A 26,795-nucleotide genomic window follows, 5' to 3' on the forward strand; every position below is an offset into this window, starting at 1 on the left:
GGCAGTTGTTCTCTTGCTCTTAGGGCTTAACAGAATGATGTACAGGTAGCTATCTTTTACCAGTTGCACAACATTATAATTTCTTAAGCTGATTTGCAGATAATACATTCATGTTGCATACACTTTCCTTTAGGAAAAATGTCATTATGTCCACATTTAATATTTGCTATACATATCCTAAAGTCAAAATAAATGTAGACTGATGAAGTCCATCCTTCTCGCATTGACATTTCAGAAGAACAATGAGTTATTTATGGTCTGAGCAATAGTCAACTAGAGAGTGACATTCTGATTGTCTCCAGATGACATCTACCTATTCGTGCCCTTTAGCTGAGAGGATGTCAGATGTGTTTTTTGAATAATGCGTGTTTTAAATAGTGCACATCAGCTTCCTCTCTTGAGTCTCAAGAATTAAGAGCTAAAGCTGCACATAAGGAGGAGGAAAGAAAGGGCCCTCTGGATTCTGTTGTGATGTCCTTGAGGTTTTCAGAGCTCTTTCTATTCCTCTGGAGACAGTTAAATATAGTGCTGCCATTGCTGCATTAACCCTGGCCAACAACAGGATTGTACTAATCCACCTGTGCCGAATGGGTCTATGACAGAAGTAATGTGGTATAAGAAATACATTAGTGCAATTAGATTTTAATATAAATTTCATGCTTACATTAAAAATGTAGAAGTAATTATATATGATCTTTAAAGAAGAATGTAGAGGTTAATTACACACAAAGCAAAACACTTCAGATGCTGAGCCTTTTTCAGTTGTGTGTGGGAGAAAGCACAACACAGAAGAAATATGAGAAAAAGTGTTGAGGTAGGGAACATGAAAGAATATGTGAAAATGAGTAGGAGTAGGTGAAAAGGGGACTAAAGAGATAGTTAATGTATTTTCCTCTACTTTCATTTCAGGCATATAAGTCTCTCTCTTAACTAATCAGGACTGAAAACATTTGTGTTATTACAACCTCACCAATAATTAGTTTCCCCCCTAAGAGCTCCTCCTATTCCAAACATACAAAAATCTCTCTAAGACTTCATCATTTATGCAGGAATAAAACATGACTTCTAAACCAAGCCCTCAAAATGCAGTCTTGTTTTCATTTGAAGGAAATATCCTTTGCTGAGACAGCAGTAGGTGAAAAGTAACAATTCACATGTTTGCATTTTTAATATGACAATATGAAATGATACAGAATTTCCTGTAGAATTAATATGCATTCCCAGTAAGGGTGCATTCATGGGATATGAATTTCCCTTTTCCACATGAATTAATCATTAACAGCCAATTAATGTAAAGTGTTTCCTAGATATGTAGCAGTATTCTTATAGAGTCAGTTGTCATCATATTTTGCTCTATAGGAAAGACAGCTTGCCTTGATTCTGCTTAGACCTAAGACATTTTTAATCTATCTTTGTCAAAAATACATGTTTTAACAATGCTCCATGAAGCACAGTAGGAGCAAGGTAGACTAACTGCTATATGACAGAAGTCAGATTGATTTTTAGAACTTTATGCAAATTGAACATTTAGGCTGCATAAAGGCATATTTAATTTTACATTACAAATAAACTAAAATTTCTTATCATTTAAACATATGACAGCAGTTACATTATCATGACCTTGGTCAGCCTAATAGAACTAAGTTTAATTTTCAGTTTAAAACTTGATCAAATGTAAGTCAAGCACAAAAAACACACTTTATAAATTATTTTATAAAGATTATCAAACATAGGTACATAATAAATTCAGTTTATGTTCTACAAAATCTAAAGGCAAAAAAATAAAATAAATTCACTGCTGTTTTTAATAATCAGAACAGATAAACATTAGTAATTCTAAAATGTTTTGTAGTGTTGTACAATATACAACTGATTTCATAACAGTTTTTGAGAAGGAAAATCACAGCTGCCACCAATTACCATGTACATGTATGTACAGTAATTTCAGATTTTTCTTCCAAGAATCCTTTGCTCAACATCCTTCCACCAATCCTAATCATCACTGCCCTTGCAGCAGGTATCACAAGGTTTCTTACTGCCTCCTCATGGAGTTCTTTTAACACAAATTTGGGAGAAGGTCAAATTCTAATCTCTGCCACTTCCGTTCTCCTGCAATGTAAATATCAGTCCTTTCAAAAGGATTTCTTAAATGCATAATACAGGACAAACTTCAGCAAATATATGAAATACATCAAAATTGGATAAATATAAAGCCCTTTGTCATACTTATCCAATATAAGAGGATCTGTGAAAATATCCCTCATTGTGTAAATGCCTAACTATTTAGTTTATTTTGTGATTAAATATAAGCCCAAGTATGCACCAATCTTCTGTTTTATACTTACATGAAGTCCTATTTAATATAATGCTGACATTTTAAATGTTAGCTTAAGCTTTCAAAAGGGCAAATTACCCTTAGGAAAACACCATAGTCAAACAATAGAGGGCAATTTTATCCATCTTTGTTTATTACAGGGATTTTCTTGTAACTGACATACATACAAATCAATGCTTATATATTCCTGACTCTAAGAACCTTTATTTATTACATAACTTACATCTCTATCATTCTCAGATATGTTATCTAGTTTCTTGGACACAAGAAATATACTGTATGTGGATATTGTAATTAAACAAAAAATATTTTGAACTAAGTTTGGTGTCTTGGCTAATGTCCATGCTGGGTTTATACAATCTTGTCATCCAAAATATTCCCTTTAATCCAACTGGTGAAGAAATTTCTCACTTCTCTGGTTTATATTTTGCTTAGCAGGACTGCTTATACATAGTGGCTGCTGCACAACACAAAAGTAGGTGCTGCTCTTCAGAGGTAGATGAAGTGCACTTTCTGTCACAAAAGAGCTTTGCAGTCCTTTTGGATGAAAAGTGCTAAATAACAGTAAGAAATTATGTCCCTTATTTGTATTGGAAAACTGCTGTAAAATTTTAGGTTATTCACTGATGAAATATCCAAATAAATGTTAATTCACTACACTATTTAGATTAACAAATTAACACCAAATCTGCTCACCAATACAATTCAAAATTATTGGAACAGCAAAGTTATAAGTTTATTTTTAAATAACAGTTTGTGACTGAAATTAATATGAATGATACATGTTGTACAGTATAATTGATATTTGATTTTTGGGTAATTCCATTCATACATCAGATCATAACAGAACAAAAACTGTTTGACAAAATTGAATGGCTAATCAATAGAAGATGCTGAGCTACTTAACCCTAAAATTGTACAATTTCTGCCATCATACCCACTGTTCACTGGAGCCCAGTGAAGAAACAATTGCTGTAGTGCAAGGAACTAAATGAGAGTACAAATGATTTAAGATCTTACGCAAGATAAAACATTCAGGTCAGCCACACTTTGAAACAAACATTATTTTATTAAATTCATCATTATCAAATTATGATTATTCTAATGGAATGCAATTCTCCTGGGCACAGATATTAAAATAATGTTCGTACATTCACCTGAAGAAACAACTACATTTAAAAGAAGGCATTAGAAGAAAAATGAAATCCAACAGACCAATAGCAGATTCATGTTTATTCTCTAGCAACAAGCACAGTCAGCAAACCCCCTAGTGAGATTTATTTTCAACTTGAATTTTAGAGTAAAGGGAATCCCTGTATTCATTGTTGGTAACCACCTGCAATGATGGAGATAAGCAAAAATTAATGATTATAAGAAAGACATCTTATTATTCAGCCACTTGAAAATCTGTAGGTTTTACAGCAGAGATTCTGAACCTACAGTATGTGTCACGATCCAAAATAAGTGGCCATACAGTTTATAGGGTTGGACATCACAATCCACTTTAATAAATTTGAATTTCCTCTTGCACAAGTACTGTATGGTCTAGCACGTAGTGTGATGGATTGAAATGTGCTAATTCAGCAGCACTAAAGTGACCTTGAGTGAACAGCAGGTGGCCAGTTTGAAATTGATGAATGAGCAAGCTTTCTACTACCTTGCAGAGTCACCTCACTTCCCATCTTGCTGACTCACTGGCCATGCCTAGAACATTGTGCGACAAAATATAAATGGGCCCTCATCCCTGTGCACTCAGTCTGCCATTGAGCAATTCATGCAGCTTGACAGTTGTTTCAAAATGGAGAGTGTGCTGCTAGTAATCAGTTTTAAAATTGTTGACTTGTATAGCTGCATAATATGACAAAGCTTCAGTACAAAGATGAGTTTTTAGACACAGGTATAACATTTATCACTCAGCATGGAGCTAAACAACAGTTTGTGATCTGTGGTGAGGACCTGAGAAATGAATCACTGAAGCAGAATAAGCAAAAGAGGTATCTTAATGTAAAACACAGAACATTTAATGGCAAAGACCAGAGCTTTGAAAGGAAAGAACAAATCAAATGGCAGCAACTCGATACCCGATCATGCGAGTCAATCGAGTTGCATATTCATAACATGTTGAATGATATTAAAAAAGCAAGTGATTGCGGCTGGAAAAATTTGTGGGCAATTTAGTCTTCAGCTGGATTAAACAAGTGATATGAGTGACAATGCACATCACTTGGCAAACGTATGCCATTCAGTACTGTTTTGCAGGCCACTGACTACCACCATAACTGATAAAAGAGATTTGTAAAACAGACTTGTTGTTAAATGATAAAAGATCTGACCTGGAATGGGTGTTTCACTTTGTTCCTTTCACCACCAACATTTGGAGCACACCAAGACTTTTTTGCCAGAGTGAAGGAAGATAATCTGCACACGAAAAATTTTCAAAGTCTTCTCCATAGGGAGATCCAGCTTCTAAGAGACTGTTGGAGGAGCTGGATATGGTGATGAAAAAAGTCACTGAAGTTCTGAATTTTATAAAAGTAAAGCTGCTCAACAACAGGATATTCAGCCAGAAGGCTCAAATACTGACACCAAATATTTCAGCGCAAAGTTGTCATCAGACAGTGGTTGGGTTAAGTTGACAGCTTTCAAAGAAAAGCCGAAATTGTGAAAGAGGAAAATTGAAGAAAACAAGATTGCCTGTTTACCAGAGCTTGACTTCAAATGCAGCTTTTAAAAAAAGACCACAATTTGAATAGCTTTCAATGCTAGTACAAAGTCAATGTTCATATAAATATACCAATAATGTTTGTTTTTTCTAAAATCTGTGTTTTTGGAAACTATTGAGCACTTTTGACTCATAAACTATAAACTGAATGAAATATTTTCATTTTATTATTTTGTACAAGGACCTGATTTCCTAAGCATTAGTTGTATATTTAGTAATAATATACTAAATAAATATAATTGTAGTATAATTGTAAATAATAAATAAATTATTGATTCAAAACTGAAAAGGGGTAAAAAATGAAACCCCTGTTTTAGGGGAAGTGGCAGAGGAAGAAAAACTGTTCAGCATTGTCACTAGTTCTGACTATGCTCTGACAGATAAAAATAGCAACTAAAGCATGACTACTCAACTTGTGACCATTTCAATTCACTTCATTCTGGAATTTTGCTACAACTCCTTATTATTTAACTGATAATCAGCAATTATCAATATACTGATATTGCTATTTAGGAGCTGGTACCAAACTTCTTGAATGGATTTGATTGCAAAGTTGATTACAAAGTAACCCTTTACACAGATGACACTAAATAAGTGGAGAAAAAAGGGAATAGCTGAATCCACGTTTTTGGAGAACTAAGATTTAAAATATGAAAAGGCTCCTTTAAACAAATTTGAAGGGATGGTTAGGTGGGAAATGATGAGACAGAGTGAAACATAACTTGCAAGAGAGACATGAGATTAGTCACATTCAATCCACTCAGAAGTTTGACTGCTACTGTACTGTATGTGAAAATATACATTTCTATTTGTTACGCAGTATGTATAATTTCTTAATGGTGAATTTTTTTCATTTATGTAGAGCAACAAAAATACATTTTGTTGTGGAAAAAGACAATTATCTTTTCTTTATAATTGTATAATTTCTTTATAATTATAAGACAGATAATTTGTTCATGGTACTCAAGAGATTGGATAGAACGAAAACCAGACTTGGTTCTCATGAAAACATTTATTGAATTCTCACATAGTTTTTGCTCATTATACAGTGAATACAGTTGTACAATGAATAAATGCAATATACAAATGAAATGATTACAATTAACACTATATAGTTTTATTAGGTAATATCTACGTCATAGTATATTTTTTATTTACTATGTTCTTTATTAAAAAGCACATATTTAAACAACATATAACTTGTTAATTCTATGTATTTTAATACATGCAATGAAAATTTTTTGCAACAATATCTAGATTACATGTCAGTGTGTGATTTTCTATTACAGAAAACATCACTGTCGATGATAGAAAACTCAATCACTTTGACGCATGTCACTTCAGATTTATTACCCTTGTAGGCAAGCTTGAATTGCATTTCTTAGATTTAATAACTGATGCCTCTTGGCCTTTACCTACTAGCGTATGTTTTTTATTTGTTCAACATTTACTTAATTCAAACTGATAGTCTCTTAATAATTTATAGCAAAGTCTTAGAGTAGACCTTAACTGTGTTCAAATGCTGGCAGCTTAATACTGTACATAGTTCTTGAAATAGAAATGTATTCACGGACCATTCAGATTAATCCTTTTGTAACACTGTTTTAATCAATCAGTGGGTTTTTAAATAACTGAGCTCAACTGTTTCATTCCAATGATATGTACTAGTGTGTGAAATGTATACCTACAGATACAGGTTTTACTGTACATGAGTAAAATAAGTACGCGAGATTCACCAGAAAGGTATTCTGTGATTGCATGTGTACAGTACCTTAATGCTTAAGATTAAACATTCAATTAATCTTTTATATTTGGAAATACCACATTGTGTGGTGCAGATATCATAAAGATGAAAGTACAACATACTCAGTCATTCTGCATAAGTTCATGGCTTGTGTCAGGTAAATCACAGTAATTGTAGCTCATTAATATCTGTTGGTTTATCAGCGACAACAATGAATACTTAGTAGTACAGCTTTATTGGACAATAAAGAACATGTTAAATTATTCATAGTTTTCAGATTATACTCTAATTAAAGTCAGTGACACACTTTAAAGGCAGAATCAGCTAATTAAATCTGAAGTATTTATAAATTAAAGATAGGACAATGAAAAGGGATTATGGTACCCTTCTCTACAATTATTCGGCCCCTTTACTTTCAGTGCAGCAAACTCACTCCAGAAGTTCAGCGAGGATCTCTGAATGATCCAATGTTGTCCTAAATGACTGATGGTGATAAATAGAATCCACCTGTGTGTAATCAAGTCTCTGTATAAATGCACCTGCTCTGTGATAGTCTCAAGGTTCTGTTGAAAGCGCAGAGAGCATCATGAAGACCAAGGAACACACCAGGCAGGTCCGTAATACTGTTGTGGAGAAGTTTAAAGCCGGATTTGGATACAAAAAGATTTCCCAAGCTTCAAACATCTCAAGGAGCACTGTGCAAGCGATCATCTTGAAATGGAAGGAGTATCAGACCACTGCAAATCTACCAAGACCTGGCCGTCCCTCTAAATTTTCAGCTCAGACAAGGAGAAGACTGATCAGAGATGCAGCCAAGAGGCCCATGATCACTCTGGATGAACTGCAGAGAACTACAGCTGAGGTGGGAGAGTCTGTCCATAGGACAACAATCAGTCTTACACTGCACAAATCTGGCCTTTATGGAAGAGTGGCAAGAAGAAAGCCATTTCTCAAAGATATCCATAAAAAGTCTCGTCTAAAGTTTGCCACAAGCCACCTGGGAGACACCCCAAACATGTGGAAGAAGGTGCTCTGGTCAGATGAAACCAAAATCGAACTTTTTGGCCACAATGCAAAACGATATGTTTGGCGTAAAAGCAACACAGCTCATCACCCTCAACACACCATCCCCACTGTCAAACATGGTGGTGGCAGCATCATGGTTTGGGCCTGCTTTTCTTCAGCAGGGACAGGGAAGATGGTTAAAATTGAGGGGAAGATGGATGCAGCCAAATACAGGACCATTCTGGATGAAAACCTGTTGGAGTCTGCAAAAGACCTGAAACTGGGACGGAGATTTATCTTCCAACAAGACAATGATCCCAAACATACAGCAAAATCTACAAAGGAATGGTTCACAAATAAACGTATCCAGGTGTTTGAATGGCCAAGTCAAAGTCCAGACCTGAATCCAATCGAGAATCTGTGGAAAGAGCTGAAAACTGCTGTTCACAAACGCTCTCCATCCAACCTCACTGAGCTCGAGCTGTTTTGCAAGGAAGAATGGGCAAGAATTTCAGTCTCTCGATGTGCAAAACTGATAGAGACATACCCCAAGCGACTTGCAGCTGTAATAGCAGCAAAAGGTGGCTCTACAAAGTATTAACGCAAGGGGGCCGAATAATTTTGCACGCCCCACTTTTCATTTTTTTATTAGTTAAAAAAGTTTCAAAAATCCAATAGATTTCGTTCCACTTCACAATTGTGTCCCACTTGTTGGTGATTCTTCACATAAAATAAAAAATTTATATCTTTATGTTTGAAGCCTGAAATGTGGCAAAAGGTTGAAAAGTTCAAGGGGGCCGAATACTTTCGCAAGGCACTGTATATACTATATTTGGATTGAATGATTTCTTTGAATAATTATTAGGGGTGCAAAATAATTTTAAAAGTTTTGTGTTTACTAAGACAATGCGTAAGATACTACTTGCTATGTTTCAAGCTTAATTGTTTCAGACTCATCTACTTTAATAGAGGAAAAAAGACTATGTAATGTATTCAGTATTAAAACTGTGTAAGAAAACAAACGGAAAGTAGGAGTTTTAGTAGTATCCAACCCAGGGGATCATAGTTTTAAACTAAAGTCAGAGTGAAGCATTTAGATTTCTCAGAATAGTTCAGCCTGCAGGCTTTTCAGAGGCGATTCACAAATACCTACAAGGATAAAGAAGGATTATACATAGAAGTTAATGCCATAGCAAAGCAAGAATATAATGCTTTGGCTTCAGAGTGCTGATGATAACCTTTGCTGAGACTAAGGGAATTAGGGTAGTTATGCATTAGATTAGGTCTCTAGAGAAATACAGCTAAAATGAAGCTGAACTTTAATCAGGCATTTGTTAAAGCTAGTTGTGATTTTTTGAAATCCTGATTCTTGTAACCAGTGAAGTATATGCCTCAGTGTGAAACTATACATCAATTCATTCTCTTCTGTTGCATTATTTGTTATACCACGGATCAGGAGTGCCTGCCTGCACATATATAAACCAGCTCCTTGAGAGAAATGAACCAAAAAAAGGATTTTCTAAGGTAGATTTCAGTCCATTTAACACTAGACTCTCTACAGGTGATGTCACTCCAAAAAAGGCATGGCAAGTTGAGACTGATAAAGGTAAGACAAATGGTTTGGAAGATCTCTTTTTAAATCTTACCTGAAGATTTATGAGAACAGGAAAAACATGATTTTAAGGTCATGTCGAATTAAGCAATGTATTATCCCATCCAACATAATGATAATGAGAAAAGATGTAGTTAAGTTCAATTTCATGATATAATAACTTAGAATAAAAAAAATGCTTTCTAAAGCTTCCATTTGAAGATTCTCTTTTTCCAATATGCAGTTCTACTGTTCATATACTAGATTCTCTCTTTACATGAATTGTATCTCTTGTCAATTATGTCTTATGTCATAATAGGAAGAAGACTGTCCAACAGTTCAGGGAACATTTGAGAGCAGTGAGGAGCTCAATGGGCTCTATAAATCAGCAGTTTTCTAATTTCTCTGTCCTAAATATGATTACACTGGCCTTTCACAAAGTTTTTATAACACTTACTCTAGTAACAAGATATCAAAAACCCAAATTATAATTAATATCACACCTTTCACCAGCCAATGATTAATTTCTTTGAAAGCTCTCTATTCAGTTACAGATTTTAGGTTAACTCCCTTTCCCTGATTTGTCTCCCAGATTTCCATGTATTTAAACATCATTTCTTACCTGCTATGCTTCTTTTTTGATCATAAGAAAGGTTACAAATGAGAGGAGTTCATTTAGACTATCTACATCAGGGATGTTAAACTCACTTCTCAGTTTCATTTAAATTTAATTCATGTGGGCCAAATATACCATAAATTCCAGAAATATTGTGCATAACCTACATGCATAGTATTATTTATTTGTAGCATTTTGGTGTTTATTTTACAATGCCATACCTTCCTTTAAAAGCAACTGGCAGTCATTGCATTTCACTAGATGCTAGTTTAGAAAACCTTGCTCATTACCCTCTGAATATAGGCTTTTTAGCCGTATTAACTGCAATTATTTAAATATCATAGTTGTCATTACTCTGTACTATTTAATCTGTTAAAAGATATATTTCTACAACTGGTAAAAACAAATATGCTACTATATATGTCCATTTCTTTCAGTACAGACGTTTCTTATATTTTTATATAGGTATTTTAGTACTTGTTTTTCCCTTTATAATGTCAATTTTGTTCCAACAAATGTCAGTCATTGAAGTTGCTCCAAAATTTAGAGGAGGACTTAAGAGGTAGTGTCTATACAGGCCTTGCAGCATCAGTGATCTTCCCATAATTTAAATGCAGATATACTACCATCAATCTATATCAACAATTACGCAGTGCAATTGGACAGAGGTAGAGAAATCACTGGGAGTGTTGTGTTTGCAAACACTGTACGGTACAGTTACATTATCATGGATGCCTGCTTCATATAAAGGCTATGCAGCACAAACAAGGTGCGAAATGAATTCAGGCTATGATTGCACCTGCCAAACTTGCTGAACAAATGAGTTTTTATGTTGTATGATTGATACCCCTTTTGATTAGTTGAAAATAGATCTGAGGTACTAAACCATAATATTCAGGGAAATGTGGGCATTTGGATTGAGAACTGGCCAATGAATAAAAAAAACAGAGTACAGGTAAGGAGAATTAAATTAAGGTGAATCTTCCAGTTAGGGTGATGTAAAAGGTGGTACAGGGCCATGTAATAGGATTGCTGTTGTTTCTATTTTATATCAGTAAAATAGACTATAATCTAGACAATAATCTAGTCCTTAAAATGTACTCTTTTTTCAATAACAATGAAATGCTATTGACAGGGCCCTCTCCCAAGCAAAAAATAGCCCCCCGATCATGAACTCTACTAGGAACTCCCGGACTCACAACCGCATTTCATTGGTGCTTCCCTACCACCCTTATAACATCTATCCCCAGGATTATTAATGACAACTTTTCCAGTTTACAGGATGATCCCTCCACTCGTACCCTTTTTTCTGATCACCCCATCATTTCATACCGCCAACCACCTAATCTGCATAACCTTCTACTTCACAGCTTTCTTGACTGTCCTCAGCAATCATCCACACCAAGCACTTTCCCCTGAAGTAAAACTCACTGCATCACCTGTAAATATACAGTATATCCAAAACCACCCTCATTCAAGGCCCCTCTGGATGATTCCTGATCACTCAGATGACTTCTTGTACTTCCAGCAACCTTATTTACTGCATCTCTTGCAGAAAATGCCCAGTTACTTACATTGGTGAAGTAATAAGGAGACTGGGAGACCGTTTCAGGGAACTCATCAGATCTGTGAGGATGCAAAATCTCTCCAAGCCCATAGTTTCCCATTTCACTTGTACTGGCCATAATCATACTGATCTCTCCATCTGCATTCTCAACGAGTTTCAGAACTCCTATTGCAGAAACACATCTGAAACCAAAATTATCCTGATAACACGTTTCCTTCTAATCCTCTCTATTCCTTTGCAGGTTTTGATTTCACACCTATCCACCTCTCTCGACTTCACTCCACCTAAGTGTCAATACTGCTTCTTGCCTGCTCCAACCTCCTCTCCACTCCTGGCTTTTGTTCTCCCATGCTTTATCAACAGCAGGTTTTCCTCAATCTCACACCTGAAGAAGGCTCCACAGCTGAAAGGTAGTGTTTCTTCTCCTCTCTTTTCAGCATGGAATAAACCTTTACCTGTTCCTAGTTAGTAAACTAGTGGAATATACTAATTGAACCAAATTAGAAGAATCAGACAGCTTTGTAGAATAAGAAAATGAAATGAAAAACAACTTGATGTTTATTGTATATACTGTAAGTGTGGGGTTTTACATGCTGGTAGTAAAAACAAACAACTCTAAAACTTTCTCAGCCACTGGAAATCTTTATATGGCAAAGGATATCAACACTGACAAAACAAACTACATCTGAATGAGAAGTGTATTAATTGGCTTGGGAAACAGAGACATTCAAAATCATTTAAACTAAAAAGAGAAAATTCAGAAAAAATGTAAATGAGATACTCAGGGAGCACAAACAAAAAGAAAAACCCAAGGGAAAACAAAACATCAAAGGACCAAATAATCAAGTGTCTATAAATGACAGGAATGCTGGGAACTGAATGCAAGTAATAAAAGCTACTCAATTAGCATGTGACTATGATGTAATTGGAATCACAGAATTGTGACTTTAAATTATGGTGAAGAATACATTATTTGATATACACTGACTTGATTAGAAAGGAAAGAAGTTGACATTAAGCACTATACTGTACATGAAAAAGACCTTTCAGGTATTGAAACTTCTGAGATGTATTAAGCATCTCAAAATGAAATAGGTGAGAAACAAACATTTAAAATACATAATACTAGGAGTATGCTACTTTCAACTGGATACAGATATTAATAATAATGCAGTCTCATGTAAAAAAAATCAGAAAACTACATACTGTGAAAGGTAAAAGCCATTAGGGACAGCAGCTGCTGAAACTAAAATGGCTAATGATTGTTTTCTTACTTAGCTTACCAGAGCACCTTTTAGAGGGAATGTCAGTATTTCTATAGTGTTTTCAAGCAATCAAGTCAGAGTGAGGAAAACAGAGGTTATGGAACCATAAGGGAGCTATAACCATAATATGGTATGTTTTCAAGTGTATTTCACAACTGTACAATATACTGTAAATGTTTGCAATTTCAGAAAAGTAGGATATGAAGGAATGAAACAAAGTTTAGGACAAACAGAAATGGATGAAGTCAGCAGATAGTGGATGTTTTAAAAATACTTATTTGCTTGAGACACAAAAAAAATAAAAAAAGCAAACCAATGCCTAGAAAGCAGTCACCAAAATGGTACAAAAAATCAATTGAGAAAAATAAAAGGAAAAATAATGCATGTAATATAATTATTAAAACATTCAGTTAACTGAGCACAAAAAACTGTAATCACAGGTAATAAAATGGATTTCAAAAGGGCAGAGTGAGATATTGAAAAGAATATTGCAATGGAGGCCAAACTGAAAGATTTTTTCACTACCATTACAGAAAACAAACACTAAAGAATGATGAATGGTAAAAGATTTTTGAACATTTATAAGATCAATCTGAGGATGCACATGCATCAGATGAATATTTCACTTAGGTATTTACTGGGAAAAAAATAAAAATAATAAAAATCTTGGACTGAGGAAATATATTCTATATATTATAATATTATGTATAAAATAGGGCTAACATAAGAGAATAAGAGAAATGTTAAAGATACTAGAACCAATCAAGATTGAAATCAACATCTCCAGAGTCTGGTGATATCCCAGTTGCACTAAAGGAAATGAGGGATGTTATTTACAGACCATTATTACAGCTCTTCCAACAGTGACTCAATGAATGAATAATACCCACTAGAAAATTTACTCATCTACAAAAAGGGTGACAAAACCAAACTAGCAGTTGCATTATAAGACCAATAAATCTTACTTATATTACATAGTAAGGCTGTAGCAAAGCTACACATTCTGATAATGTACATATGTGATGTATTTAGATTTTCAGAGGGCTCTTGAAGGAGTTCCATATTAATTTTAAACTAAGGGCTATTGACATTTAAGATACTTTTATTGAGAACGGGATAGATGGATGGAAAACAGAGAATACAGATTAAGGCTGAATACCGTACATATTAATGTAATTACTTTCTAGTTTATATTAATACTCTAGATTCATATATAGACACTATACTGTATATACTGTAGATAACTACTAGAGCTCACAGATGATGCCAAAATAGGAAGATAAGCAAGTACTGTAGAAGCTGCACAGAAAATAAAAAAAATAGAACTCAAGACTGGACACACAGTGTCAGCCAGATAAAATGTAATGCATAGAGAGTATTACATGCAGGTAGAACAAATATAAGATAGATATAAAATAAGAAGCACTTGAAGAAGCTACTTATGAAAAGGACTTAGATGTATATTTGACACATCATTTACATCATCTAGACAAGGCAGAGAAGAAATAAAGTAGGCAAACATTGTGTAAATTAATTTTAAACAGTGAAACTTTATCTACTATATAGAGAGTAGTGATAAATCGTATGGCAAAATGGTATTTAACATGATGTTTTCCAAGACCAGCGTTCGAGACCTATCTGTATCACCATAGTCCAAGATGATTTGGGATAATTGAACTAGTGTATGCTTGGAAGAACATACAAAACTAGTTGGATTAATGACATTAAGGTTAAAGTAAGATTTTGACTTGACTTAACTGCTATATCTATATGAGTTTTGCAAATTAACCAGATGCTTGGATATTCACTACATGGAGTTTATAATGGAAGTTCAGGAGGGATGACAACAGCAAATTCAATCTCACTCATAATTTTTAATCACTCCTGATGTCATTTCATCACCTAAAACCTTATAAATACTGTACATAATCCCCTTTTCTTCCTCACACACATCTTTCTGCATGGATTGTGCTACAGCTATCTTTTCCCTATCATTTTCACTGCCACAGTTTATTTTTCCCTTTGAAATGGACATTTTAATTTGCTGCTCCAATGAATAGTTTTTGATCTTGGCCAGGAATCCCCAGCTCCTCACATTTAGCCTGTACCAGCACGTTTTCCACAGGTTGCTGTGCTGTCTAAAGTTACCTGCTTTCCAACTTCAGCCATCCACATTCCCAGGTCTTTTTTTCAAGATTCCATGCCTTGCCAATGACTGAGATCTGCCGTTGTTATCCCGTCATTTTCAAAACAACCAGCCTCATGACCATCCTGTTATTTATTCTGCAAACACTGACTGCTCTGAACAAACTGTGCCTCATCCATTTTGAAACCTTTCCTACTATTATCAACTGGACTGCAGCAAAACAAGAGAGTGTGAACTCACAGTTCACACAAAGTTCCAGTTACGATTTAGAGAAAAGATCATTATTTTCTCTTTACCTATAAAAGGTATACAATAAGCAAGTCCTGGACTTCAAGCAAAGTTCTGCATCTCCAGATGATGTTATCCACAATGCCACACTCCAGTCCAGTACAAAGACTTCTGAGATGCCATACCTGTTGATTCTCTCATCACAGTTTTTGTTGCATTCATTGGACTATACTCCAAAGAACAAGCAGGAAAGTGAAAATAAAGGAAAAAATTAGAAACACCACTTATTTCACAGTCACTTCCTGTATTTTTCTCAAATTTGACACATTCATTCAATATGTAGACTGTGCTTCAGACAACAAGCAAGGAAGAGAAAAGAAGAGAATTAAAGGTATTCCTTTTTTCTGGTTTCTCACAAATCTGTTTGATAGAAATACACCTAAAAAGTTATTTTACTCTATATCTCTGAAATCCATAAGCAAAATGTGGTTATTAACCATGCTTCCATGTCTGATGATGACTTCATTGCCCCAGGAACATCCATTCTACCTTCTTCCCTTGTTTGTTTCTTCTTTCTCAGTCTGTATCAGTTTTTCTGAATTCTCCTTGTTATATTTATAATATAATATGTATGTACCATCATGTGAAAAAGAAAGTACACTGTCTTTAAATTCTTTTGTTTTATATATCAGGACATAACAAAAATCATCTGGTCCTTACCAGGTCCTAAAATTAACATTTGTTTGTTAATGCCAACATGCAGAAGTGATGTGTGAAAAACTAAGTACACCCCATGATTTAGTAGCTTGTAGAACCACCTTTATCAGCAACAACTTGGAAGTAATCATTTTCCGTATGAGTTTATCAGTCTCTCACATCGTTTTTGGAGGAATTTTGGCCCACACCTCTTTACAACATTGCTCCAGTTCATTGATGTCTGGGGGCATTCGTATATGCACAGCACAGCACAGGTCCCACCACAGCATCTCAATGGGGTTGAGGTCTGGAATTTGACTTGGCCATTCAAACACCTTGATTCTTTTCTTTGAATCCTGTTGCATGACCCAATTTCGGCCAAGTTTTAGCTGTCGTACAGATGGCCTCACATTTGTCTCTAGAATACTTTGGTATAAAGAGGAGTTCATGTTTGACTTGATGACTGCAAGGTGCCCAGGTCCTGTGGCTGCAAAACAAGGCCAAATCATCACCCCTCCACCACTATGCTTTACGGTTGGTATGAGGTGTTTGTGGTAATACGCTGTGTTTGGTTTTTGCCAAACATGGCGTTGTGTATAATGACCAAACATCTCCACTTTGGTCTCGTCTGTCCAAAGGACATTGTTTCTGAAATCTTGTGGTTTGTTCAGATGCAGCTTTGCAAACCTAAGCCGTGCTGCCATGGTTTTTTTGGGGAGAGAAGGGGCTCTCTCCTGGGTACCCTTCCATGAAAGCCATACTTGTTCAGTCTTTTTCTGATCGTACTGTCATGAACATTAATGTTTAACATAACCAAGGCCTTGAGATACCTAGATGTAGTTCTTGGGTTCTTTGTGATTTCTCTGAGGATTATACGGTCTGACCTTGGGCTGAATTTGCTGGGACACCCACTCCTGGGAAGATTGGCAACTGTCTTGAATGTTCTCCATTTGTAAATAATCCTTCTCATTGTAGAATGATGGATTTCAAATTGTTTGGAAATGGCCTTATAACCCTTCCCAGATTGATGAGCAGCAACAATTGCTTCTTTCAGTTCATTGCTGATGTCTTTTCTCCTTGACATGGTGTTAAAACACACCTGAACGCTCCAGACCACCAAACTGCCAAAATTTCTGCTTTTATAAAGGTGGTCACACTTCGTGATGATCAACCAATCAAGTGCATTTGATTAGCAGCACCTGCCTGCTAATTACCTTCTTAATTCCTATAGAAGCCGTAAGGGTGTACTTAATTTTTCCCACATGGTTTCTGCATTTTGGCTTACTTTTTGTTGAATAAATAATGACATAGTGAAGTCTGTTATGTGTTGTCTGTTACCTGAGGCTAGAATTGTCTAATTATAGAAGTTGGTGAGGACCAGACAAGACCAGAAAGAGGCACCCCTTATTTTTTATTGAAATTGCTTTGGACCAAACTTATTTATGTCCTTTATTTATATCCTGATATGTAAAATTGAATTGAAAGAGGGAGTACTTTCTTTTTCACATGACTGTATATAATGGTGTATCTCAGCACAGTTAGAAAGCCAGACAGTTGTATGTTGAATAAGAAGCTGCAATAAGATCATTTTTATTTTATTTTATTTTGTTTACTTTTTTAAAGAATATTTTTTAGTTTGCTTTGCTTATCTTATGATAAAAAACTAGGATTCTGTTGGACCTTAAGATTACATTGAAATGGAGGTTTCATGTGCACAAGTCCCCTAAGCCATGCCACCCAAGGCAGGGATCTTTCACAAATAACAAGCTAAAAGAACTGAACCTTTATAGTCTTGTACAGAAAAGACTATAAGGTGGCCTGATTCAATCTCTCAAATTCTTCAAAAGCTCTGACAGTCAACACAATGGACTTTCTCAAAATCAACACAGAAATCCAAACTAAAGAACACAAGTGGAAACTCCAGGGAAGTGTATATGAAGCAGAATGAGGCACCTTTTATTTTTTTTATTGAAATTGCTTTTAGTGTTTGGAGCAAACTTATTGACAAAGTTAATATGCTGGCTTTGGTCAATAACTGTGAGAAGTGGTAAAGATTTTATTTTTTCATTTTTTTAATTTAAATGTACATGCTATAATGCCAACATTTAAAATGCTTCCTTTTATTATATATTGTTAGAACTGAAATACTGACCTTAAAAGGCAGAAAAATATCTGTGCACTGAAGCATTCTGCCCCAGAAGCACCTGACCTTGAATGTTCAAAATCTGCAGACTCACTTCCACTCTCCCCTCCTCTATAACTAGGGGGACCCTCTCCCTCTCTTACTTTCCTGTGCCTAAGTCCAAGATGAGTTGCATGCATTACTCTCTCCCTCCTCCTTGCGTCTACCTGCCTGTCCTTACTGAGTGACTAGCATTCCTGTGTACCTCCAAAGGGCGATAAAAGTAGTTAGCTACAGTTCCAGTCTCCTACCTCTCTTGTTACACCACCGCCTGTGCAGAGGAAAACTAAGATTAAGAGGAAAACTCTACAGTACATTATAAAGTGAAGTGAGAAACTAAATGCATCAAATTATCAAGTTCTTATTATGTTTTTAATAATTTTATAACTGATTTGTTTTTATTTATTACATCTTAAGAACTGGGCTTAAGAGCCAGATGGATAGGTCACCAACTTAGATATGCTTTTTTATATACTGTGTCTGCCTTCCTGGATCAGAATCAATCAGAAATCACAGCATGGCAAAGGGTGTCTTTTTTATTTCAAGATAAATGTTTTTCATAAGATGGCAAAATAAATAATTAGGTCCCAAGACTGAAATCACAATACATTTTTTATCCCATAAATTAATTTATCTTAACAGCTTCCTAATCTCTGACTGTACAAAATACAAAAGCTTACAATAGATTAGATGATAGTTACCCAATTAGTACTTTACAATTATATTCACATACATATTTGTCAGACACAAACCAATTAAATTCAAAAGTTGAGCTCTGATCACTTTCGACTGAATGAATGAAAAGTGAATGGTCTATAGAGCTGCAGCGTTCATTCTGATATTTTATAATATATGGATGAAAATAACTCCTGAAAGAAAACACTCATCAGAACAGCAGAAATGTGATGATCATTTGCTGTCTCTCATAGTTGAATTCAATAATTTCAATAAATCCAAATGTAACTGATAAGACCAACACAGGATCTGCACACTCTCTGTCAAGTTGAGTGTGTGTTGTCTTGGGAGGCATGTGGACATGTACTTCTCAATCTGCTCAAGGTATAAACTCTCTTTGACACTATTGCTTTGCTTCCCATTTCAACACTTTACTCTCAAATTGCTGAGCTGCTTCTTGGGATAGGAGTGGTGATCTGTCAGCTTCCTTCCTTTGCTTTTCTTCCTCTTTACAGGATGTTAAGTCTCTATATGAAATATTATTGAGTAATGATGATAATTCAATAATTATTCCTTAATGACTAATATTAATCTCATGGCACATGACATGATTGGAAATTGTGTGGGTGAAGTGGCAAAGTGGAGATGAGGGGACTACTTATGCTAGTGAGAGGTTACAATATATAATTCAATATGTTATTCAAACAGATTCATTTTTTCTTTCCATTAAAAAATTAAAAGGTGAAAACAAGGTCAGTGTTTAACCCTTCATTCTAAACTGAAGATCATTTTATTATTTGTAAGTGTGAGAAAAATAGGAAGTCTGTCAAAGCTGCTATATTGCTTACAAACAAAAGGAAAAAGTCTCAATGTCTTTGATAAATACATAAATTCACTGACATCATTTAACACAATGCATTCAATTCTTCCCTGTGACTCTCAGAGGATATTTTTCTCAGAGGATACTGCTTAAAAATGAAGCCAGAAGTAGAAATAAAACAGGCTGCCTTGTTGATGAAACCCATCCAATGAAGCATATCACCATTATTTTAACATGGTAAACTGACATTTTGAAAAATATTTAAATTAAAAAAAATAAAAATGAGTTACATCAAATAATAGGAAGGAACTAACAGACTCAAAACTGAAAATAAATGAAGTAAAACTTTAGGCATACATTAAATCAAGACTTTTCTTGAGGTGATTGCTGTTTCTCGCAATGACAGAATGAAAACTAAGAGTGGATGTGTCCAATGCATTATATTTCCAAAGTTTCACTATTTTTTCTCCTTACTAGTTTTCCCTGTTCATGTCCGAGTATCCTAGTATGATAATGTTTCCATTCTTTTGGTTCTATTATTGTTCCATTATCTATTATTGAAAATTGAATGATAATTTTACAGACTATGGACAATATCTATTGAAGTGTCTCCAAGAATCTAGAGACAATGGGTAACACAGACAATAGCCTGTGTTAACATTTCCACTTCCTAGAGCTTCACACCATAGGATGTTTATTTAGTTGTGCTGGGTGTGAGACATACTAATAAAAATAATCTTCTGGTTTACTTTAAGCCAGCATCACACTATAGGACTAAACACGACTTCTAGTTGGAGAGCATGTCAAATTTTAAATGCAGTTGGAGAATCTCACTGCCTTTTCTGTCCCGGAGGGTGTCAAATTATACAATTAGGAATCACATGGGGTAACTAATTACGCGATTCCCTCACTACTTTTCATCACGGTTCCAAATCTCGTATTGCGTTGCAAAAGTATAGCGAGGTCACCCCATTTTGGCAGCCAATTTAACGTAGAACACACGGAATAAGAGGAGGAGCACCGCACGAAAGTAAACAAACAACATGGAGAGCAAGTACATACTATAACCATCTTGAAAAATGTAACACAGGTATTTTTTTCCACAAATATACATCTTCAAAAATATCATTCTTCTTTATAAATATAGAACAAATTTACAAAAATAAAACCGTTAAAAATATAAAACACCTTTAAAACAAATATTGTAAACAAATTAGTATTGCGCTATAACGTGCAATATAATGGGCACATTATCTCACACGTACACATCTGGCTCACTGCCCAACCCTACGACCTGCAACTCCCTACGAGAAAATCAAACCAGTTAGATTTTTTCATAGCGAGTCACAGAGAGTCGCAGGGGTTGTTAAAAGTGCTATGAGTCGCTGGGGGGTGTCACACTACACAACTGATGGTAACAGGCGCGCGCTGTGACTCTCTACAACTAGGTGTGATTTTCTTACAATGATGTAAATAAAGGCTACGACTGAAAATTCTAGGAAAGGTTGTGTAGTGTGACGCCAGCATTAGTTCCTGGTAAATAATTAAGAGTGTCAAAAGTGTAAGATAAAACACAGGGATACAGGGTAGAGAAAAAAGACTTAGAAACAATACATGAGGAGACAGGTAGACTGATCATAAAGCATGTGCCAGACAAGAGGTCCTTGTCCAGATCATCTATAAAGGCTAGAGTGGAGCTAAGTATTTCAGCCTTGCTAAGAGAACTTGCTATTCTGTCGTTTTTAGGGAACTCTGATTTCTGATTCTGTAAAGAATCCCATGGTTAAAAAACAGCCTCTCCTGGTTTGTGGGTGCAGTTTTAGATTAGGTATTCTGTTTAGTTTGGAGGCAGCTTTATTTTATTCTGGACTTTGTAGGCGTTATGAGTTTGAATAGGTAGCAGTCTGGGGTTTTTCTGGGTGTCCTACACATATGCCTCTGGAACACCTTGACTGTAAGCTTGTAAATAGGGTAACGTGTGTTGTATGTTGTGTGTAGTTTAGCTTGTATATTGTAATTAATAATGAACCACTGTGACAGAATTATTACTCTTACCAAAGCTGTGCCACACAGAACTATGTGCCTCTAACTATACCAAGCACTCTGTATATTCTTGGCAAAATCCTTACCAGTAGGGGGTTATGATTATTTTACTTTTTGACCAATCCACTCAGTAATTTCCTGGTATTCTTTTATTTCATAATCCCCCACTTGTCTAATAACTTACTGTATGTACATAAAGAGATATGTCTTTCTGAAATCCAAAAATAGCCACCCACTTCGTATGTGATCTGCTTATGTCATGCTTGTGTGTAATGTAAAACATTTTAAAATTGTTTATAGTTGATGTAATTTATAATGTTTTACTTTAAGGATAAGTTTAAGCGACACAAAGCAATGTTTTTATGATAAACATTTCTTCACCCTTCTCTAAAAGGAAATTAATGACATAAAAGACAAGTACTTCCAATATTACCTAAAATATGAAAGGAGACACAAATGGGGTTGGGGTGCTATGGTAAATAATTCTGTAATAGGCAAGTTTAGGTAAACCATAAACATTTGCAGCTATAAAACCGGTGCTCATTTATTTATAATGCTGGAAAAAAAGAAACAAAACCACCACAACACAAAACGTAAGCTTAAGCTCCTTCTTGAGGTCATAATTAAACTTCTGTTTCCTCAATATACATACCAGCTTCTAAACACTGCTTCTGAAAAACATCACAATCTTTCAAAAACTCATTCTAAGTCCTCTCCCAAAACTCATGTGCAGTTTCTGCAGTCCCTCAGATTGTCGTTTCCTTCTCCCTCTAGTGAAATTGACATCTCCAGATGGCAGGTCAGACTGAGAAAGTGTCTCTGTTCTGGTTTTTATGTCATCACTTAACCAATTGTCTTCTCCCAATGACATAGGGCAACAGGACATGCCTCACAATATTTCAAGGAATGTAGTGCAGACAAGCATCTCCTTCTTGTCTGAACCTACTGCCTTCTTACAAGCATGAACCAACAAGAGACTGTGATGTAAAGTGAGTGCGCCAATGCCACTTTTGAGAATATGCATGTTATTTTTAACATTTAGTGACATGCAACTGTTCACCATGTCAGTAAAAACAATTCCAGATTCTAGCATATGTAAAAAATAAAAATACAAGGTTGGAAATCCCAGAAGGCTGGGAAACGTCTGGATATTTGCTAACCAAGACCATGTCGCCAAAGTTATTTGTTAACAGATAATACTGTAACAAATAGGCCCCTGCACATAAAAGGGATGTTGGCCACCCGGGCTGAGGAAGGTCTTCTTTAGCTCAGTCGGCAATATCACTTTTGTGACCCGGGTTCGTGCCCATGCGGTGAGGGACGAACTGGGGCAGGAGTGGTGAGGGCACAAGCCCAAGAACCCGAATACATTGATACATTTTCCCCTGATTACCTAGAGAAAGCAAAGAGCAGCAGAGGTTAATGTTAAGAGCTTAGTTATGGTCATTTTAAAATGACTTGTATCCATGTCAAAAAGCAATTTGCTGCAGGGACATTTGATGGCTTTTTATTTTGTGGGATAGAATCCTGGAGGTGTAATTTCCATGTGTTTTTTTTCTGTCCACTAGGTATTCTAGTTTATGCATGACTGCTGTGCATCACAAGCAAGATATACACTTACTGATGTACTGAAAGTATCACCTGAAAATTTATAGAGTGTGATATTTGTTTTGTGATATATTATCTGACAGTTCTTTTACCAAATACATCTCACACATTGCTTTCAATTTTGCCAGGGTCCCAGTGGAGCATTGAAAGCATTTTGGGTAATAGATGTGTAACAATAATAGAAAGTGACCTGAAGGGTATGTGGTTTTCTGAGAAATTTATTTATTCTCTTGCTGCAGAGGAATAAATTTCATAACTTGACAGCTGAAAAACTACACATATCATTCTAAACACAACCCTGTAGATCTAAGATCAATGCTATTAAATTCCCATGCCAGTGACCAGCATATGTTTCATTTCGTTTTTGTAATTGGGTTTCCATTATTTACATACTTATAGTTTATAAGCCATATTGAAGATTTTCACTAGTATGTTTCAATAAATAATTATCTAGTTGATAGTGTGTTTTCTATTAAATATTACTCGGTGGATGAAAGTATAGAAATGCGTGCATCTCGGTAACGCAATTGTGCCTGAAATAGATCTGCATCCCAGAAAATACCTTTTCTTCATTAAACAAACATAAAAGAGAAAAACATGATTTACTAATCATTATATCTATAAATATACATTCTATTTCCTTATTAATTGAATGTAGCATGCCAATATTAATTGTACCTGAATGGCACATTTTGTTGTAATGGCAGCAACTGGGCTGACCCAGGTGGCCTTTTTAAAGATAACAGTAAAAGGCATTTGACATGTTTTACTCCAGAATGAATAATATATACTTTTTTGTCTTTGTCAATATAGCGTTCCTATATGTTTCACAATATGAAGAATTTATGTCATTAAAGGTATTTCATTGAAAGTAGTGGTTTTGCAATATATATATTTACATACTGCCAGTGTCTCAAAACAATAGATAAAATGAATTGGCATTTTCGCACATGCAAACTCCTGTCATAGAGATAGAATTGAACATTCTTCAATAAAGAGTATGGTTGTCTTTATAGTTTCTACTTAGAATGTTTATTGTGATCTATTAGAATTTAACTTTGTGCATGAAAATACTTTCTTCAAAGATGGAAATACATCTACACTTAAAATGCACTGCTTCAAATTAATCATAACTACTTCTTCCTTATGATGTGACTCAATTTGTATACTGAGTTATCTTTGTCCACAAACATGAATTCATAAAAAGACTTTTGAATCAAATTTCATCAATATGTTCTTTTGGGATTTTCAAAAATGGATTTTGAAATTGAGTCGTGAAAGATTAAAGTTGTGCATTTTGTGAATATACAGGAATCTAACTACAAGTAAGCCTCTCCTTAGGTATATTGTATTGTGACATTTATTTGGTGTTCCTGTAGAGCAATTGTAGTGGGAAAAGGTAGATAACTTGCTCAGCTTGTATGAATGATACATTTAATGGCAGCAAAATCATGCTCTGAAGGAGGTCTTAAAACCCCTGATGAATCATATATCCATGGGGTAGAAGGTACAAAAAGCGTACTTAAAGTCAAGAATACTAAACCCAAGTTTAGAAAGGAAAATTCAGCTCAAACATTTGAATTTGTTCTTCTTAAGCGCTTTGAGAAGCCACCTTTAAAGGTGCTAGATAAAATAAAGTTTATTATTATTAATGCACAGAATGCCTTTTGGAGCTAAAACAATTCTACATGTGAATACAAAATGTCAAGCTTCACTTCTCCCCCATCAATGTGTCCTTTGGTGCAGTGTTTTCCCATCAATACATACCGATTTTGATAAATGATAAATTATGTGTTGATTGTGATGTGCACCAAATCATTATATTTTATGTTTAGGAGTGGCTTTTTAAGCTTAAAAAACTTTTTTCAAGTTCTCCCTGTAAGGTGTAAAGAGTACTAAATTCCTTTAAATGTAAGGCTTCGTTCCAATATTGGATACATGTCAACAGCATTATTTGCCTGCATATCATATTGCACAGAAATCCAGATAGCCTTCACAATTAGGACAGGCTTAACCGATTCATCCTCTTCAGCATAATCATTTTAGCGTTCTCTATCAGCTACCATGTGTATTAGGTCCACATTCATTGGTTCTTTGTAAACTGAATCCAGCAGCACATTCACCTCCTTGTGTTTCATATCCTCAAACACCATCATCCCAATTTCTTTTGCAAGAATCACAAGTTCTGCAGTTTCCTTGTCCGCATCTGGGAGGCCCTTAAAGTTGTTCAATACTTCTTCTAAAAGACTACACCGGCTTTCTTTTAAGGTAGTTTCACCTTCTCCCATGACATTTTAGTAACATTGATGCCATGTTTGATATTCTTTTCTTTCCAAAATTAATTTAAATTTTACAACACAACAGAGTCAATAGGTTGGTTTGCATGTCTGTTGACGTTGCAAGTGTAGTAAAACTTGAATGTCTTTCTAGCTCCTTGATTGACAGGTTGCAGAATTGATGTGGTGTTAGATAGTAAAACATTATCTCAATATTAGGGAATTAAATAGTAGTGTTGCTTGGTCATTGCAGGGGCTACTATGTAAAATCAGGAAAAACTTCAACTCAAATATCCTGCACATTTGTCTGTGGTCTCATGTATAAAACTGTTGTGCAACCAATCATTTATCAACGTAATTGTAGCCCAGGGCTCCTTATGGGATCACCAAACAAACACCAATTGCTTTATATTTTTGCCGTTTAATGTTTTCTCCATGGTACATTAACAAAGGTTTACATTTAAAATGACCAATTTCATTGCTACAAAAAGAAGAGTAAATATCTTTAAATTCTTAGAACCAATGTTCTTTGAACAAATGTGGTGCCTTCTATTCTTTGATATGTACTGTATGTCTTATTTCCTAAAAGTCACTGAACACCTGGTCAAGGAAGGTATTATTTTTCCAGGAATTCTAGGTTAAATCATTAAGCAGCTTCATAGCCAGATGACTCTGCATCAACTTATACTGCAACTTTACATTATGCAAATTAAATGACTTCATGATGTTTGCGACACAGCTTTTGCTTACTGGAAAAGCACATGCACGCCTGTCACTAGCTTCGTTGGTGGCAACCAGGAATTTGTAAAAGCTACAGGCTTTTTCTCGCACAGCGACAGCATCAATAAATTAGGCTTTCTTATTAATTTCTTTAGTATTTTTCTAATTTTTCAATATAATATTTACTGTATAATTTTTTAATGTAAGAACTCCATATAATATAATGTACATGAGGTATTTTAGCACTTATAGAAGCCAAAGCCTTCATGCTGGCTCACATTGCTCAAATCTTCTCTTTCATGTTTTACTCACAATTAAGAGATGCTACCTCCATATAACGTATCCAGAACCCTGAGTTTATTGTATTAATGTCACGATCTCATTACTTTTACTTTTCTTCACTATGTTTCCACCTTGTGTTTTGATGCCATACAGCTTTCTAAGGGTACCAATCTAAACTAAAGTACAAAAACAGTCATAAAAGGGCTATAATGATGTCACCGAGCATTTCATGGTAACAACATTCATGAGAAGATTCATTCAAGAGAGAAGATGG

General features: G+C 35.1%; 1 protein-coding gene across 2 annotated transcripts in view; it reads right to left on the reverse strand.

Annotated features, from left to right (window-relative positions):
- The window catches only part of immp2l (inner mitochondrial membrane peptidase subunit 2), a 444,163-nt gene that overhangs the window by 13,762 nt on the left and 403,606 nt on the right, over window positions 1-26,795 (reverse strand). The window contains exon 6 of one of the 2 annotated variants that reach the window (XM_088644864.1): window positions 3,582-3,671. The exons of the other annotated variant lie outside the window; for it this stretch is intronic. Within the exon in view, the coding sequence (XP_088500990.1) occupies window positions 3,603-3,671 (69 nt within the window). The 3' untranslated portion in view covers window positions 3,582-3,602. Of the gene's footprint in view, window positions 1-3,581; window positions 3,672-26,795 lie in introns of those variants that run through there. 2 annotated transcript variants of the gene reach the window in all.

The sequence above is a fragment of the Lepisosteus platostomus genome, chromosome 9 (genome assembly GCF_059453375.1).
Source record: "Lepisosteus platostomus isolate fLepPlt1 chromosome 9, fLepPlt1.hap1, whole genome shotgun sequence".
Lineage (NCBI taxonomy): Eukaryota > Metazoa > Chordata > Actinopteri > Semionotiformes > Lepisosteidae > Lepisosteus > Lepisosteus platostomus.